Genomic DNA, 16,076 nt, shown 5'->3' on the forward strand with positions numbered 1-16,076 from the left:
AGTGGGTCTTCTGCTGCCAGGGCTATGCAGACAGGGAACAATAACAAAAGGAAATAGGTTAAGGCAGACCTAATGACCAGAAGATATAAAGTGAGAGACGCTTTGTAGTGTAAGGAGAGCTATGGATGGGCCTAAATAACAAGACGAAGCGTAAGGAAAAAGAACAGAAGTGAGAAAGCAACGCTCTATATACAAGACCGTAACCCCTATCCTGTCATGGCCAGAGGAAGTTAGCTGCGGGTACCTGTGGTCAGTAAAGGCTAGGATGGCGGCGGGGAGCTGGGTCCGAGGTCGATGGCGCGGTGGCTCTGAGATGTTTTGAATGGGAGTCTTGGCATGCGGCGATAGGGTTTATAACAGTTATCAGATTCTTAATAGTAAGGATTTTAGTGTCTTTTTAAGCGCTAAAAAGTACTATAACCTTATTCAAAATTAATCTGCGAATAAGGGAGATTCTAAATTAATTTAGGGCCTTCTTAAAGCTCTTGATGACGCTAAATTCGTCTATTATTAGTGTATTAGCACTAAATATAATAATAAAGGCAAACTGATAGCTTAGTGACTTACTCAAATCTGGTTTACTTATCTAAAATAGCTTATTACAGCTCAGAGATTTGTTACTAATCAAGTTCTTATTATTAACAGTACCTTTAATACGAATAAGCTTCGCCTCCTATTACTTGCTGCTGTTAGTATAACGAATTCAGGAGCAACCTTCCCTGTGGCGTTTAGCTACTGCGCTTCAGAGAATAAGAAGTCGCTCAAATTCTTCTTCAACTGCCTTACTCACGAATACTTTAAATCTGAAGAAGAACAGTCATACGTCTATCACTTTCAAGAAAGCCAAGGTCGGACTTGGTCTTGGTAGATGAAACCACTATGTCGAAGATGACCATCCGAGCGTCGCGAGAGTGGAAGGCATCGCCGGTGATGGCTTCGGGAAGATCCTCAGAATTGCAACCAAGCCGACGAGCAAGATTGACTTTTTCCTTTTGGTATTCTATGATTTGCTCCGCGTAAGGTGAAACAATGACAACATCATTGAATGGGATGAACGGCTTTCCATCTGCAGTCTTGATGAACATATCCTCGAGGAATAGCATAGTTGCGGCAACATTGGCGAAGTTAACTTGTGAATGGTTTGGTCCTACATAGCATTTCGAAGCTGGCACATCAAGTAGCCAAGCATGCATGGACCAATCAAGCCATATTTTACGAGCAGCTATGTCTGTTCGGCCCGAAGGATCTCTTGACGGGAGGGGCAAATCCTTCTTGCCTCCAAGATACTTGCGTAACATGTTGAACTGTCGGTCTGACATTGGTTTTTCCAAGGCCAACAGCTGTCTGAACTTGCTTTCCGTAGCTTCGGTCTCTGCAGTGAAAGAATATTGCTGGATGCTGACGATGCTGAATACTGAATTCATCATATGGTACGCCGGAGTTGACGAAGCGAGCAATGAGGGGTGTCATGAGCTGCGGATGGAATTCATTGTACTCTGCACCAGTCACAAGTGGCCAGTTCTGGCGGAAGTCACCGCTCATAACGATACCTTTGATGGGATGAACGCCGCCAAACTCATCGCGAATGCGCTCAGGAGAGAAGATCGAAGTGTAAAGGGACCAGACGGCAGGCTCGTCGGCCATAGTGCATTCGTCGAGGAATAACATGACTCCTCTGGCGCCACGACCGAAGGAAGAGGAGATGGGGCTGCAGGTTACGTTATCCATGGTGCTGAAGACGACATTGGCTCGAGCGGTTATTTCATGGCTGAGCTCTTTGTACAGAAACTTGTACTTCTTGACTTCCATCTGGTTTAGACTAGCGAAGCCGTCGGTTACGATCTTGTCCAGGAAATTCTCACATTCGTCCATGAAGTCAACTTCGTCACTGAACTCACCGGATTTGGTCCCCAAAGCTCTTCCCGTAAATCCTTGTCGATATGCGGTAGCATACGCTTTGCAGGTGGATATTTTCCCTTCAACTCGAAAGGCCGAGGTTTGCTGCGAACCGCTTCGATGATGCGAGATGAGAGACCGTGTTCTGGATGTTTGAACGATCTTGTCCTACGCCTGTCCTTTATGGCGTCGAACAGGCTGTTGATGTCGCCTTCTTCTGTAGCGACGGCACTGATGTCCAAGCCATGTAATTCCAAATCTTGAAGAACGTGGGGAGTTTTGGGCATACCAGCACAGTTGAAGTGAGCTTGCTCCTTGTTAGGTGGAGCGACCTGCATAGCCCTCACATCTGGATCCTTTGCTGCGATGAAAGTGAATGCCTTATCATGCTCCTTGCGCAGGTGGCTGGTGGAGATGTTGGTCGGACAGACTGCAATTGACTTAAGGCCACATAAAGAATAGTACTTCATCAGAGCTATCTGTGTCGCTGTCTTTCCGGAACCTCCAGGACCGCCAATCAACATGACGCCTCCACCTAGTTGCGTAGCGGAGCTGATCTTGCGTTGCTGTTGAGTAGTGAAAGGACGGCCATTGATCTCGCCCTGAGACAGGATTCTATTCATAAGGTATTTCCGATCGAAGTCATTGAGTCCTGTGTTGCACGCTGTGGGGTCGATCATCTCCCATTTCTCCGGGTTCATGTTGAGGACAGGGATGAGATGCTTGTAGACGGGCTCGCGAGAAAGCTTGTACATGGATGCAATCTTGGTAACAGCTACACGAGAAGATGTATTGACCATGACTTTTGTGGTTGGCCAGAATTTGAGCGGACCATCCGAGCCAACACTAGAGTATTCGGCAACCTTTTCTGGAATTCTCAAGCACAAGAAAGCAAATGTGAAACCCCTAGGATAAATGGCAGGTACAGTAATTCCAGTAGCACGATAAGTTCTGTCGATATTGGATGTCTGGACTTTGAATTGAATCTCGAACGAATCAGTTGTAGGCATACACTTGAGCAACTCCAGGTCAAGTGCAGTGCCCTTGAAATCTGCCTGACAGAAGCCTAGAACATGTTTGTCGGAGATGATGCGGTATGCAACGCGGAACACATGACTGCTGTCAAAGCCGATGTACCGTTCTTGTTCATAATTGTTTTGGAGATCCGTGCTATAGCCTAGAACTATAGCGGCATGATCAGCTGATCGGAAATGATCAAGTGGCCCGACTTTGCCTATTGGATGATCTTCGTCTACTCGCTGATGGGGCTTCTGCTGAGACTTTTCCACAAGAGCTCGACCTTCGGCAGAATAGTAAGGGTAGAATGGTCTCTTGATGCCAGTTCGCTTCATCTCATTCGCAAGATCTACGATTTTCAAACTCTCCTCATCCTTTTCTTTCCCGCCCAGAGTGGAAATAAAGTGTAGTTGAATGTGAGAAGGGTTACGCCAACCTCGCATGATGTTGAGGAGTGCGATGGTAGAGTCGCGCCAGCCATGTCCTTCGATGAAATCAAGACCAGAAGGGAAAGTTCCTTCCGGCACAGTGTCAAATTCGACTTCAATCCAGCGCTTGGCGCTAGTTTTGCGTTCCTTGTAGACTTTGCTAACCTTTAGGTTCTTGTAACCGCGCATACGCTCCTGTTCATCGGACATTGGAAAATTCAACTCGAGCGTTGCGTTTGCACTCAGTGTCTCTAGTATTAGTATATGTGGGCTCAACTCTAGCTTCCAGCACAATGAAAGGAGCTAAGGTACCATCCTGACGTGAAGCCTGGAACACAGTAATATTGGCCTCACTGGATTCTTCAGCAGGATACCAGACTCCTTCATGTAAGACTTGAGCGCGAGTGTAGTGTCGATTGAAAGAAGGCTCAAAACCTGCAGGTAGTGTTGCTCGTGTGTGCTTGCTGAGGTGAATAAGAGTGCGGCTTCGTCCAGTGAAGTCCAAGTACTCATCGATCACCTCATCAGCCAGCAGTGCTGCATCGTCTGATTCCGGGAACTTGTCGTCCACGCTACGAGTGGTCAGTACATGGGGAGCAGCTCCAAAGCCTGCACCTTCTTTCGAGAAGGCATATCGTCTATGCAATCTGTCGATCATTTGGCGAAGATGAACTGGAATCAGTGGACGACGTATCATAACAGGCTTTCCGTCAGAATCAGTAGCGTCCGAGCCAGGCTTTGGTATCATGACATCTGAAGAGTTTGGTTAGATCATAGTATTATGTTGTAGAGAAGATGCCATCTTACCTCCCTCACTGAGGATTTCAACACGTCGGAACATTGGCTTTGGTGTCTCCTTTCTGAGTTGGTCCTGTGCCCATTTTCCGACACTCCAGCACAGCGCCACGGTACGTTTCTTGCCAAATTTGCCATACCACTTACGTTTGGGTTCAGTCTTGGATTTCGACTTGACCTTCGTCTCGACTGATTTGTCGCCCATAGTAATAGGCTTTGAGGAGTCTTTCTTCTTGAGACCTTGCTTTGACTCGTCTTCAGTATTAGTTGTGACCTCTGGACATTCCGTTACAGCACTGTCTTTGTTAGGTTTGTCTGGCATGCTAGACTTGCTGGACTTGTCAACCATGTCAGGTTGGTCAGATATGTTAGGTTCCTTGGGCTTGCTGGACTCGATAGGCTTGACAAGACCAGTTGACGTGGATGCCATGGTAATAATGACTGAAGTGAGAGTAAGGTCAGTGAAAAAGGAAGAAACGTAACTTCGCTTGAAGCTGAGTAGGTTGCGGCTTACCAATAAGACTGTGTAGGTGTATTAGTATGAGCAAGATTGGATGATGTTAAGGGTTGTTGATGGTTGAGGATTTTGTTGTGATGTAAAAGATTGGAAGTTGTGAGGTGCAAGCCAGATACTATAGTCGAGTGTGACCTGAAAATTTAGCTTGAGGTTTAACCCTCCTGCCTGGAGCTGTGTAGTGTTGGGCAAGACCGCAAACACAAGTCTAAAATATGTAAGCTGTTTGCCTTGTGACAACGTGATCCACCTTAGAGATCGGCTGGAATTTACAACGACAATAAAATATTTGTACAACGACAGGAAGAAGGAGGTAATATGGAGATACCCACCTTAAGCTCACTGACAACAGCAATTAAAATAGAATGCTTCCGTTTGAGAATCTTCTATGGTCAGTTGGGTTTTTCCAGATGTTGAGGAGGGATGAATTAGCATTCACGAGATGCATTGCTAGTAGGAGTAGATGTAAGAAAAGACCTGAATCCGCGGCTGTCTTATTCTGGCTCAGGTAGCGTGGCAGAGAAGGTTAGTAGGCACCGAAGTCGCTCGTAGAAAGCAGGAGGCTTTCCATGTACAAACAAGATAGTGAATAAAGACCATACTCGAATCCACCAGTGAACCGAAGACACAGATATGTCCATACGGACGAGTTATCTGACTCTTGCACAGCAGCTGAGTACGTGACGCTCTCAGATAGTAAACCGAGCCGTGTAAATAGGCACTCCTCAGTACCGCTTCGTTCCTAGGTACGAGCATGAAAGCTATAGATATTCCGAAAGCTTGCACGCTAATGAGTATCAGTGGAATCGTAGTGCACTTTGGAATTCCAATGGACTCCAGATTATGCACGAAGCTATTTTTGAAGGCAAGGATATACTGCATAATGACCGAAAGTATGGATGAGAAATTCAAAAAGACTGGGACCCCTAGCATCTTAATGATAGTATATTCCAGACATATTCGCTAGAAAAGGTAACGCTCTCAGCCTAGCCTGGACTAAAGATGTAGGCTGAGGCCTAAGCATGCTGCTTGTGGCTAGGAGAATAAGACTTAGCCAGAATGACTTGAAAGGACGTCTCTACTGCCGCGCTCTCCTAAGCATCAGACTGCGGTGAAGGAGACGTTTCGGTGACAGTTTAACGTAGCTATCGGCATAAATAGACCAGCGCTCCAGCTGAAGATACATGTAGTATAAGGACAACAGGGGCCCGCAGTGTCAGAATTTCGGACAACTACACGTGGAAAGGAAGGCGGATCAATCTGGAACACAGACAGGACAAGTTTCTCGTTCCTGACATTGTCCTGTGCAGCAGGAGGAAGAAAATGGCTCTGTTCGTTCAAAAAAGCTGCGCAGGGCGCAGAAATAAGTGCAAATTTGCTGTACGGCACAGCGAAATTAGCCGCGAAATTGCAGCAGAAATTGACCAATCAAAACGCAGGCATTTCGCGTAGAAAATGCAACTAATAAGCGCTCCTGCCATTCAACATTTCCAAATGTAAGAGATGGCAAAATCGTATGTGGGGACCTCGTGAAGTGTGTCTTCCGGTGTGGAGCAATAATTGATCCGCAGGATAAGCGAGTTTATTCGAATCTTGTAAGATTATGTTTTCCAGAAGTTCCTAGAATCGTGTATTCGAGAGGACAGAAGCTTATCCCACGCGCCGGTGGTGAATTTGCTTCCTTTTAGCGTGCCAAGAATTTTGGGTCTTGGCATGACTTTTTTCCAATTTGGAGGATCAACGCCATCAAGGCCAACTTCTACATGGAATTACGCAGGTCACAACGCCAGCGAAAGCCTAAAACTATATGGGAAGAAAAGGGTGCTCCTTCTGCAGCTAGAGACCCCAAAATCACCAATAGAACTGACCGAACAGAGCAGAAAACGGCGCTCAAACCTGTTGCCAGTGGACCTCTTCTGAAAACGCTTGAAATTGACGCTATTCGACTCCCTGATCTCCCTGCTTATGAACCGCCATTGAAATTACGATTTGAGCGTTCAAATTCGCTTCTACAAGGTCTCTCACAGCTTAATACGTTCCAAAAACTCCTTACGCCCTCTATTATTGACAGAATCGTTGAATCAACGAACAGCTATGCACAAAACGCTCGAAATACGGATTTTGAAGAAGAAGAAGATCCTGAATCCTTTTTCAGACCCTGGAAACCAGTTAATATAATTGACATTTGGCGATATATCGGCTGTTTGCTTTATATAGGATATCATAGGTTATCCAAACACGAAGAACATTAGAGCAAGTCTGGCTATTTAGGTTAATGTTTAAGCCTAGTAAGATATAAGCAGATTCATTAATATTTTACACTTTAAGATTATACAACTGCTCCTTGTTAAAGAGCATAAGACGTTTATTTGGCAAGTAGAGCTAATTAGGTTTATAGTTAAGCAAAATTATAAGGAGAATTAGTATCCAAGCTCTTATTTAGCTATTAATAAGGCTATAATAGCCTATAGAGACTGTAGTACTCATAAGGTTAAGCTCCTGAATAAGCTAATTAAGGAGGGCTATAAGGTGTAAGTACTCAGCGACGCTAGATATGTCTACAATTAGTTATAGTATAGCTATATCAAAGGACTAGAGGATATCTCTTAAAAGAGCATCAAATTCGATCAAGTTATCAAAAAAGAGCTTACAGAGCTTACCACAGTACATCTAGCATTAATGTTTGCCCTTGTTATTTGCCTTGCATAGCGTTTGCGTCAAATTTATTTAACGCACATTTTTTGCTTCTTTTTGGATAATCTCTTTCTGAATGTTAACGTTGCTTAATTACTACTTGCTCTTTATATTTGCTATATAGGCATTACTTGCAAAAACGCTTAAGGAGTCCTTATATAGATTCTATAGCTAAAGAAGCATAACTATAGTCTTGTTTAGAATTCTATGCTTACAAAAGTTATTAATAACACGCTTATTTTTCTATAATAAGATAATAATATTATTATAGGCTGCATAACTATTTATAATCTTTAAAATAATATAGTTTTATAACTTTAAAGGCGACCCTCTTTTATATTAACAAATATATAAATTGTACGTCTTATATTTAGTAACTTACCCTTTAAATAGCTTTATATTCTCTGCGTTATTAACAACTATAATTACTATATAAATGGCGTTAATAAAAGCAATTAATTACGAAAGAACTTCACCGCTTATAGGCCTTACAAACGCCACATTTGGCGCCCTTTATAGTACTATATACTTAATATTTGCGCGGTTAACAGCTATCTTATTTAGAAGAGGGATATAGTCTCTGAGGGTATCAACCTGCTCTAGAGCTGAGTAGGTCTCTGCATTCAGCTTATATCTCTTATTCTGCAGCTTGAAGAGTGCTTAAACAGGCTGGTTTTCCACTTGATCAAAAGAGTTATTATAATCTTCGTCATCAAAAGCTCTCTGCAGAGAAAGATGAGTTTGCTGGCCTTGTTGTTGCTCTTAAGGACGCTGGTTTCGTTTTCGAATGCCGTATAGAGGAGGAAATTGATCAAGAAAGTGGCAACGTCGTTGATACTCAGTTACAACAAATATAGTTCGCTCATCCTGATCAAATTCGATACGCTCAACGCTTTATAGCAGATTGGACTCTCTTCGTCGACGATACGTTCAATACGAATGCTCAGAATCTAGTTCTCCTTGTTATGGCTGATATAACTAACTGTAACAGGACTTTCGTTGCTGCTCTCTTATTCGCCCGTTCAGAGTCGAAAATGTTATTCGATTTTATCTTTTCGAGCCTTAAATAATGCATTTTCTATCTACTAATTCCTCTACCCTGTTTAGTACTTAGTAATCAAGCAGCTAGTATGACAGCGTCGCTTCTTAAAGCACTTTCTGACGTAATTCTATAATACTGTGACTGGCACGCTGTAGAGAATATTATAAAGCGCCTTGCGGATTCTGGCTACAAGAAGGAGGCTCGACAGGAGTTAAGAGATACTCTATGGCGTTTTGTTAAGAGCAAAACGCAGGATGAGCTTATTGAGCGACGGCTAGAGCTACATTCAAAGCTCCAGCCTACCGAAATCAAGTATCTAAATGAATACTAGGGTCCTTAAGAAACGCGCTTTCTACGTATATATATGCGTACGTATCCGAATTTGGGCAGTCACTCAAACCAACGTTCTGAGAGCATTTATCCTGTTACTACAAAGATCCTTAACAAGAATCTAGGTATGGAGGAGGCTGTACGTCGCTTAGGAGAGACTGTCAAGGCCAATTTTCGAGAGTTGAATGAGATAGCGGCTTTTACTGGGAGCAAGCTACCTTGAACGCTTGATTTACAAGCATTTTCGTGGCTTGTAGATATAGTTACATTTTAAGCTATTCAACAACTATCTTCTGAGTAGGAAGCTACAAAGTTGGGATGTCAAGATAGCTTATTGCAAGCTGAATTAGCTCCTTGCATTAGCTGTGAACTATTACTTTGATTCGGCCTTCCTTGCAAGCACTATCTTCGTCAGGCCTGTCTTAATAGCTCACCAATACCACGCTCTTTACTTTATCCATGTTAGTGGTTACAAGGTGAACCAATTTAAGTTGCTAATTAGACGTCATTCTACCAAGTTATGAGCCTACCTTTGTCTCCTCGAAATTTGGCCTCTCAGAACCCTTATTTATCCCCTGAGAGAAATAGGATGACAGAACTTGGTCTACAAGTCATACAGGCGCGAGATAATCTTACAGGGTACGCTTGTCAACAATACGAAATTGTAGCTGCTTAAACGCAACAAGGGCTTGTTGAATTCGCTTAGAGCTTCGCGTTGATGACCTCTACGTTTGAATGCTAGATATTGTCAAGAGGCCTGGGTGGAATAGGCAGTTTAAGAGTCATAATAAGGTCAATAAGCGGCTTATGACAGGAGCTGAGGCAGCAGAACAGGACGCCAATGATAGAGAGAGCAGGCCACTGCTCGAGAAGCACGCCAGCAGGCTAATATAGCCCTCACAGCATCGTCTATAGCAGGGCTAATACCCCTCGCAGGGTCTCCTCCGCCTCCTCCTCCTCCTCCTCCTCCTTCTATAGCCTATTTTGACGTGGAGAGAGTCCCTGATACCCCTCCTCGTGGATCTCCTACTGGGGCCCCCGACGCTGCCGCCCTCAACGCCGCCACCAGCACATCGGTTCGTCAGTCCTTCCTAACTCCTGACAAAGAAGAAGAAAAAGAGGAAGAAGAAGCTATAGATGAGGCTTTTATACTCCCTCCCTCAACAGCGCCAGCAGCAATGATGCAAGCAATGACGCAATCAAGAGCTGGCCGCAAGAGGGCCCCCACAATGAAGGCATTAGAGGCTGAAAAGGTGCCAAAACGGGGTACAGGGCAGGGCAGGGGTAGGGGTAAGGGCAGAGCAGGCAGAGGGGCCCAGGGATAGAGCTATCTCTGCAACACCACGTTTTCTATTTCCATTTCCTAATTGGGAAGTAACTTCAACGTCAATATCAATGCAGATTTTGTACAGGAACGTCAATTCATTCAATTGGTTCTGATGAGCAAATTCACTAGTAATTTGTATGACGTAAAACCCGCCAAGACCCAAACGCCGAATGTACCGCTCGCCGAATGTACCGCTCTGAATGTACCTCCCCGAAGGCATTCCGCCTGATATCTGTCTTCGCGACTTAACCGTACACAGTTCACCGACAATCCTTGAATGATGGGAGGCTCCAAAACACATTCGGCCAAGGAACCATTTGAATTGGGGGTAAATGTTGCATGCAGCAACGGCACTGTAGTTCAGCGACCGCATTAAGGTGGCTGATTTACTCTGTAGTCTTTCATTAAGTAGAAGTTGGATGCCAACCCGCTTCTGGAAGATGGTTAGTCTAATCTGGTGGGGCGGGCTCTAAGGCCTCTTGCCACGAATTAGGGACTCCGGGCCAGATCTGGGCGAGGAAAGTCTGATTATGGTGGCTTGTACTACGGTAGGAGGCATAAATAATGTTAGTTCGCTCTAGTAATTTTGTCATTTAACACGTCTCTTACAGATACCCCTGCTGCACTTGTACGAATTCAACACGTTTAACGCGTTTAACGCGTTCAACGCATTCAGCCTCTTTTTACTATTATTCTATCTTTTTCTACATGATTGGCCAAATTTTGATATATTTTTAGATTCTATAGACTTTATCAGGCTATCTCCTTCTAAAGCTACTTGAATCAATGCTAGTAAGGTGCCAGGCAGTCATTGATGCTAACAGAATGCACACTTGATTCTGAGCGGAATAGACTAGTCCTCATCAGGCGAATGTGTGGCGTTCTATCTTGGCATTTACAAGTTGCTACTAGAGCGAAGGTTCATTATTTATGCCTCCTACCGTAGTAGAGGCCCGACGTCTTAGAGCAACAGCCTAGCGCGTAGTGGCAAGAAACGCATGCGGGTCCATCGTGATGGCGCTGCCAAGCCCCAGCTGTCCTAACGAGAGAACGAGCGAAGGCCGAAGGCAAAGGGATGAAGACGACAGCAGTGCAGCTGGGACCAAGACAACAGGCCTGAAGGCAACAGGGCATGGGCGGATGCGCCAGAATTACCAGGGCGACTCAAGGGCGAAGAAGGGGGCAGTGTAGAAATCCGCATGAGTGCAAAGATAGTGTTGAACTCAAAAATACAGTTTGCGCTGTTTTGCTACGTGTGTCACCAGCGTTTTGTTACAGAATTGATACGCGTTTTGCATCAGCCACGCATGTATTTTTGGTATCTGCGTTTCGCGCTATTTCGCTTGATAGCAACTTTGTACGTATAAATGCGCGCTCCTCGCACTGAATTAGATAGAACAACTTGCTATTTCCACACTGATCCGTCGATTAGTCAGCACAGTCCATCACATAGGCACACTTAGGGTGTGCATCATGTCCTAGTATATGATAGATAGACTGTCCTACAGTTCAGGCTGGTACGCTACATACCATCCTACAAGACCATACTGGTCTTTTTGCATATAACTTCCCTTAGCTCATTCCAGTATCAACCCCCCCTTCCCTCCCCCCGGCAAAACGCTCCAGCTTCTTTAGGCCAACCAGTCAAAGAGTCCCTACACAACATAAGACAGACGAGAGCGATCCCACCCAGAAGATTCTATAGTTTTTATTGAAAACAGTATTTTAGGATGTCTAGATAACAGTTAATTGGCCGGATGTACAGATGGATAAAGGCCAGCCACCAACAGATAAAAACAAATAGCTAACGGGGGAGCAAGGGAAAAATATCAAAATTGTCAAGAAATGAAAACGCTCGCGAGGTGGGATGTTGTCAGGTTGACCATGTGAGAATAAGTTGTATCACGTCCTCTCTGGGGTAGAGAAAAGCTGCTATTGATCTACCCTTTCTGTGGTGGAGGATATGGGGAGAAACTGTCAGAAGCAAATGCTAGCGGTGGGGCCTTATCTGATGAACGATTGTCCGGAAATTGCACAAGTTTCTTTTTCTTTTGTGGTCGCCGTCGCTTTCATACTCTTCAGATAGCAGTACCAACGTCAATGAGCTTCCATTTTCTGACAGAAACACAGGCAGTATCGACGGAGATATGTCCCAGTCCTTCATTGTCCTCATTGACGTCGGCAGCCAGGACGTGTAGAGTGATGGCAACAGTATTACCGACATGACAATCGCCTCACAACAGGAGGAGGAGCGTGCATGAGGTGTGAACACTCAATAATAATGCTGCTCGGTTAACCCTTCCTATGACGTAGGATAATTATGGCCAGGGTAATCAGAAGCGAGCAAAGCAAACCATGTTCACTTCTAAGGCACAATCTTCTCCTCCACCTCCTCATAACAACGGTCGATCATCATCCATCATCCATTGATGGCAGCAGCATAATTTGCTGATCTCGTGTTGACTCAAGAAAAAGTTCTCCGCAGCATAAGAGCTGAAGTGGGTTTGTTTTTATCAAAGAAAATCATCAATATCACTCGTTGCCCGCGGCCATACACAAAGTAATCAGCCATCGTTGTGAAGGCCTGACAAAATGGGTGACTATGGCTCTGAAAATCTTGCCTGTGGCTCTAAAGAGGCTTCACCGTCGCTCACGATTCACGCCCCTGAAGCACATGTCTCCCCACTAATCTCACCGGACGTCGAAAGTTACACCCATACAACCTTTCTAGACGAGCAGAACGGAATCCTGAATCAATCAAGTCACTATCCACGTGACCAAGCAGACAAAGCCCGTGCATATCTGAGAGCTCTTTGGTCTGACGGTCCTCGTTCATCTACTAAACCTGTCGAGTTCATAATACCCTATCTATCCTGGTCCGCGCTAAGAGATGATCCTGAGTTTACGCTGTTAGTTCTCTTTCCATAATTTCATGCTTAGTATATATTTTTTAACATTATCTATAGACAAAAACTCAAAATCTCATATGACTCCTTGAAATCAGTCTTCACTGTCTTTCCAATGGAGAGCATGAGACATGGTCATATCCTTGGATGGGTCAATCAACTTGCAACTTTCGCTCAACAGAACTTTGATACGTCGATTAGCCGAAGATTCAAAACCATTCAGAATATTGGAGTCAGGGATTTCAAAGGAAAATGGGACGGGTCATTCAGAAAACCAGACTTTGTTATTGCATGGAGAAAGGATAATGGTGGAATTGACATTCATACTATTGTCGAAGTTGGTGTCTCTCAGTCTCAGAACCAATTCCGCGAAGTTATGGAAATGTACTTTGAAGGACTACCTCAGATCTCCAGAGTCATCTTGATTGACATCATTGAGGCCCCTCAGTATGTACAGCCAAAGAATTTCGACATTGATGAACTCAAGAATCTTAACAGCACAGAGTTCCAAGTTGCTTCAAATCAGGGGCCAGTCTGGTACAAGGGCATCCAATGGGTAGGGCACAATACGATTTCCTGGGAGGTTTGGGAACGAGATCCAAAAATGGGATACCCAGTTCAGATCTTTAAAACAACCATTATTCCGAATGACAGCGGGTTCCAACTTCCATTCTTCGAAATACCCACTTGGATCGCTGATAACATCGAGGCTGTTACGGTTAAATCAGCAGATATCGATCATCTTTGGTCTAATGATTTAAGAGACGCAGTCATAGAGGAGGCAAAGTGGCGGATGGGAGGATATGTGAGCGAAAGAAGCAAGCAAGCAGATGAGACAGCAAATATCGCTAGGCAAGAGGAAGAAGCAGAAAAGAAGAAGCAGAAGGCTAATGAGGAACGCGCAAAGCGAGCTCGGCATCGGCGAGGAGATCAGGACAACTAAAAATTGCTTCAACCCTTTTCGGGCATCCATGATTGACGAGTTCTGTTTTTTGTTTCTTACAAAGACGAGCACGGTCCTTTTCACAGGAGGGTGTAGATAGCGGGGGGCTCTGCAGGAGTTGAAGTCCGGGTGTTTGTTGGGGAAGAAATTGTCTGTCAACACTGTGATTTTGTCTGGTGAGTCAGTCTCTATGATAGGTATCTGTCTCCTGGGCGTGTTCATACAACTTATGTCATCACTAAGGGCGTTGCCAAGGGCATTGAAATTCAACGCAACGAGAGGGTGATTGTCTTGCCTTGCGTTGACCTTGAAGCAAGCACAGATAAGATCCTCCAGAAAGTAATATCTTATGAAAAGTCAAGAAGCTGTATTACTCCGTTTTGTTATACTTTAAACTGTAATACTGCAAGTTGTAATAGGCTAAATTATAGTATTACAATTATAACTAGGCTGCTACATAGGCCGGGTTAGGCCGGGTTAGGCCGGGTTTTAAGGGGGTCGGGCCCAACCTGCCCAGGGTCGAGCTAAAAAATTAGAGGTCTTAACCCGAGCCGGGTTTTTTTAGCGGGTTCTTGGCTATTTCTTGATATATTAATACGTATTTTAAGTGTTAGGACTCAACAGATCAAGACGAGCCTTGAGTATGATCAAGTCCAAAGAGATTGATTTGGTAGAGCAGAAAGTGCAGATTATTACAGCATCTACCCGAGATAGGGAGGTTGCCCGAGCCCCGCAGCCTGGAAGCTAGGCGCACGGCTAAGACACTAGGACCAGACGCCAGGGTAGTGCTCACGGACAGCCAAGACTAAGCATACTGTGCATTGCGAAAGTGTTGCAATTCCTTGGCGCTACCCTCGAATTGCTGGCGCCGCGGGGCAGAATTGCGGTGAGATGTAGGAATAGCTCCCTAGGGCCGTAGAACGCGTAGAAATTGCTTGAAATTGCTCATAGACCTCGCTGACGCCCTTCTCTTGCCCTATCTCAACTGCTGGCCCTTGGTGTTGAGTTCGCGATGAGCAAACTGCGCTTTTCGAAGTCGACCGTCGACGAAATGGCCCTTTTGCTTGCTACAGGCGTAGAACCACGAGAAATAGCTTATAGATTTCGATGCCACGCTTCAACTGTGGGCCGAATCCGGCAGAATATTGATACGTTCGGAGAGCCACGGCCAGCGCCTCAAGCGAAGATGGGTAGGCCGCAAAAAATCACTCCAGAGGCGCTTGAGGGCCTCCTTGATTGGCTTCTGGATAACGGCTCAGAGAAGAAGCTCTCGTATCTAGACGAAATGGTAGCGTTTCTAGATAAGGAGTATGATATAGAAGTATCGAAATCAACTGTCTGTTGAACGCTGGCAAAGGAGAAGATCACCCAGAAAGCTGTTAGTATTATATCATTCTAATTCGCACAAATTCGGACTTACTTTGTAGATTAAGCGTCAAGCTGCTAAGCGAGATGAAGACTTGCAAGACTACTATAGAGCTCAGATATGTGAAGTTTGTGCTAAGGAGGCTATATTTATTAATAAATCAGTTATGCATAAGCGTATAAAAGACTATAAAAGAGGTTAGTCTTTATGCGGCGTACTATGCAAAGTAACAGTACTAAATAGGCGCTTAAGGAGATAAAGCATCTTGCCAGCTATAGAGATTAATGGCTATCTTGACTATAAGATATACTACAGCAGCTTTAACTATGAGAGATTTAACATATTTATTCAAAGATTATTAATAAAGATAAATCTGTACCCTAAGCCACAGTTAGTACTAATTATAAATAATTATAGCGCTTATTATAGTTAAGTAAGCTCTTAACATTATATCTATTATTAATACTGATATTTATATATAAGAGCTAAGAGATATATGCTAAGAAGCAGGCGTTTAATTAATATATTTATCTTCTTATTCTCCTGACTTCAACTTTATCGAATTCTCATTTTTTCTGTTAAAAGCATAGATGAGACAGAATAAAGAGCTTACAGGGTAGTTTTCTAACTAGTATAAGGGCTTTTTTTATCTTACTGTGCAGCTCTGTAATATTAAAAAATATATAAAGAATTACTTTCGTTATTATTATTTTTGTGTTAATAAAACCATTATTAACATGCCTTATAATATGCTTAAGGCGCTATAAAGTTACAGAGAGATAATACAGATAAAGAGCTATTAATTAATAATATAAAAG

General features: G+C 44.0%; 3 protein-coding genes across 3 annotated transcripts; 2 read left to right on the top strand and 1 right to left on the bottom strand.

Annotated features, from left to right (window-relative positions):
- Window positions 1-797: 797 nt before the first annotated feature.
- Window positions 798-4,566, bottom strand: EPUS_09343 (uncharacterized protein; the record flags this gene model as incomplete). The annotated part of the gene is made up of 5 exons (XM_007806821.1): window positions 798-1,372; window positions 1,416-1,842; window positions 1,899-3,592; window positions 3,654-4,094; window positions 4,149-4,566. The coding sequence occupies 5 exons, from the start codon at window positions 4,564-4,566 to the stop codon at window positions 798-800; spliced, it is 3,555 nt and encodes a 1,184-aa protein (XP_007805012.1).
- A 1,847-nt stretch (window positions 4,567-6,413) lies between these two features.
- Window positions 6,414-10,041, top strand: EPUS_09344 (uncharacterized protein; the record flags this gene model as incomplete). The annotated part of the gene is made up of 2 exons (XM_007806822.1): window positions 6,414-6,852; window positions 9,653-10,041. 2 exons carry the CDS (start codon window positions 6,414-6,416, stop codon window positions 10,039-10,041), a joined length of 828 nt encoding a protein of 275 aa, XP_007805013.1.
- A 2,594-nt stretch (window positions 10,042-12,635) lies between these two features.
- Window positions 12,636-13,892, top strand: EPUS_09345 (uncharacterized protein; the record flags this gene model as incomplete). Its single annotated transcript, XM_007806823.1, has 2 exons — window positions 12,636-12,952; window positions 13,010-13,892. The coding sequence occupies 2 exons, from the start codon at window positions 12,636-12,638 to the stop codon at window positions 13,890-13,892; spliced, it is 1,200 nt and encodes a 399-aa protein (XP_007805014.1).
- Window positions 13,893-16,076: the final 2,184 nt, after the last annotated feature.

Source organism: Endocarpon pusillum, assembly GCF_000464535.1.
Source record: "Endocarpon pusillum Z07020 unplaced genomic scaffold scaffold6154, whole genome shotgun sequence".
NCBI classification, from domain to species: Eukaryota; Fungi; Ascomycota; class Eurotiomycetes; order Verrucariales; family Verrucariaceae; genus Endocarpon; species Endocarpon pusillum.